The sequence below is a fragment of the Tupaia chinensis genome, unplaced genomic scaffold (assembly GCF_000334495.1).
Source record: "Tupaia chinensis unplaced genomic scaffold, TupChi_1.0 Scaffold138060_1, whole genome shotgun sequence".
NCBI classification, from domain to species: Eukaryota; Metazoa; Chordata; class Mammalia; order Scandentia; family Tupaiidae; genus Tupaia; species Tupaia belangeri.
Window position 1 is genome coordinate 411,777 of NW_006197961.1, and position 2,232 is coordinate 414,008.

General features: G+C 53.2%; 1 protein-coding gene across 1 annotated transcript in view; it reads left to right on the forward strand.

The window, feature by feature from the left end:
* MAST1 (microtubule associated serine/threonine kinase 1) overlaps positions 1-2,232 on the forward strand; it is a 49,330-nt gene that overhangs the window by 18,371 nt on the left and 28,727 nt on the right. Inside the window, exons 9-11 of the mRNA XM_027776773.1 lie at positions 1,237-1,338; positions 1,416-1,548; positions 1,629-1,696. Coding sequence (XP_027632574.1) covers positions 1,237-1,338; positions 1,416-1,548; positions 1,629-1,696 — 303 coding nt within the window. The remainder of the gene's footprint in view (positions 1-1,236; positions 1,339-1,415; positions 1,549-1,628; positions 1,697-2,232) is intronic.

Below are 2,232 nucleotides of genomic sequence, written 5' to 3' on the forward strand. Positions count from 1 at the left end.
CCTCCCTTAACCACTGCCACCCAGCTGGCCCAGGGCTGGTTTTTGTTTTTTTTTTTTTAAATTAATTAATTAATTAATTTTAAACTTTTAAAAAATTTACTTTTATTCATTCATTCATTTTATTTTGATTTGACCAGAGAGAGACACAGAGAGAAAGAGGAGGAAAGTGAGAAAGCAAGCCACCAGGTCAGGACTCGAACCGTGCTCAGTCGTGTGGGAGTGTCCAGCGCCTTAACCACCACACCACCTGTTGGTCCCATCCAGGGCTGTTCTGAAAATGAACTGAGGCGGAGCAGCAGATGGTATACAAGTTATGTCACTGGTTTCCCACATAGTTGACCACGGTTCGAGTCCTGGACCCAGTGTCTTTAAACTCAGGCTGGGCATGTATGCATATGTGTCCAAATTCCCAAGAGAAGAATGGAAGAGAAAGGATTGTGGTGTGGCCAACCCCCCTGGGGGGTGATTTGTCGCTTTCTGTTCTCTGTCTCTCTGGCAAGTGCACACACACTATAGCAAAAATCTCCTTAAAAAATGAATCGAGGGACCAGCAGGTGGCAGTGTAGTTCAGGTGCTAAACTCCCACATGGCTGACTGTGGTTTGAGTAGGGACCTGATGGCTTGAAAGGCATGCCCAGTGTGTTCAGGCCCAAAATCCCAAGAGGAGAATGAAGAAGGGATTGTGGTGTGGCCATCCCTCTAGGCGTTGACTTCTCACTTTCTCTCTGTCTCTGTGTCTCTGGTGAATGCATATGTCCTATTGCAAAAAATAAACAAACAAAAAAGTAAAAATAAAAGAGAGAGAGAGAAAAGAATTAGCAAAGGACAGTGTTTCTTATAATCATTATTATTTTTTAACGTGTTTGTCATAGGGCGCACGTGTTTGCTGGGGAGACAGACACAGAGAAAGGGAAAGTGAGAAATCACTTCCAGGGGGATGGCCAGGCCACAATCCCTTCCCCTCCATCCTCCTCCTGGGATTTTGAGCATGCACGCATAGGCATCTGGCATGAGTTTTTAGCTGCGGGATCCGGGACTCAAACCATGGTCGACCACGTGGGAGTCTAGCGCCTGAACCACTAGGCCACCTCCTGGCCCCTTTTGTCATTGGTTCTGCGGTGTGGCCTATCCTCGGTTTCCTCACCTGTTACATGGCACCGAGTGGCAGCGCGTCCCTGAGGCTGGCCTGGCTGAGGCCAGGTGCCTGCAAGCCCACCCCTGTGTCCCCCACCCCAGGCCTACGAGCGCTCCGAGAGCTTGGAGGTGGCCTTCGTCACTCAGCTGGTGAAGAAGCTGCTCATTATCATCTCGCGCCCCGCGAGGCTGCTGGAGTGCCTGGTAAGGGGGCCGGGCGTGGATGCCGGGCTGGTGGGGACACCTCGGAGCCCGCGGCGAACGCCCCTTTCCCTCCTCAGGAGTTCAACCCGGAGGAGTTCTACCACCTGCTGGAGGCGGCCGAGGGCCACGCCAAGGAAGGACACCTGGTCAAGACGGACATCCCCCGCTATATCATCCGCCAGCTCGGCCTCACGCGGGACCCCTTTCCAGGTGCCGGCTGGGGGGTGCACGGGGACCTCGGGGGAGCAGGGCCAGCCGGCCACCAGGGCTCACTCTCGGCCCCTCCCTAGACGTGGTGCACCTGGAGGAACAGGACAGCGGCGGCTCCAACACCCCGGAGCAGGACGACCTCTCCGAGGTGAGGCCGGGGCCCCACGGGGGGTGCTCTGTTTGAGGATGGGCAGGTGGGGGTTACCGCCTGGCTGGCCTTCCTCAGGCGGTGGGGTTCTCTTGGTCTCATACTCGGAGCCTTTATTTCCTGATCTGGGATTAAAAATGGGATGAATGAAAGGTCTCCCTGGGGCCAGGAGGTGGCGTGGTGGGTAAGGTGCTGAGCATTCCCACACGGTTGGGCATGGTTTGGGTCCTGGACCTGGTGACTGGCTTTCTCACTTTCCTGCTCTCTGTCTCTCTCTTTGGTCAAATTTAAATAACTGAACGAATAAATAAATACATAAATAATTCTTTTTAATTTTTTTTAACGTCATTCATTCATTCTTTTTTTTTTTTTCAGAGGTTATTGCTACAGGGCACTGTGAGCTCACCAGACAGAGAGACAGAAAGCGAGAAATCACTCCCCAGGGGGGTGGTGACGCCGCAATCCCTTCCCCTCCATCCTCCTCTTGGGATCTTGGGCACGCACACACACACGTGCCCCGCCTGAGGTTAAGACGC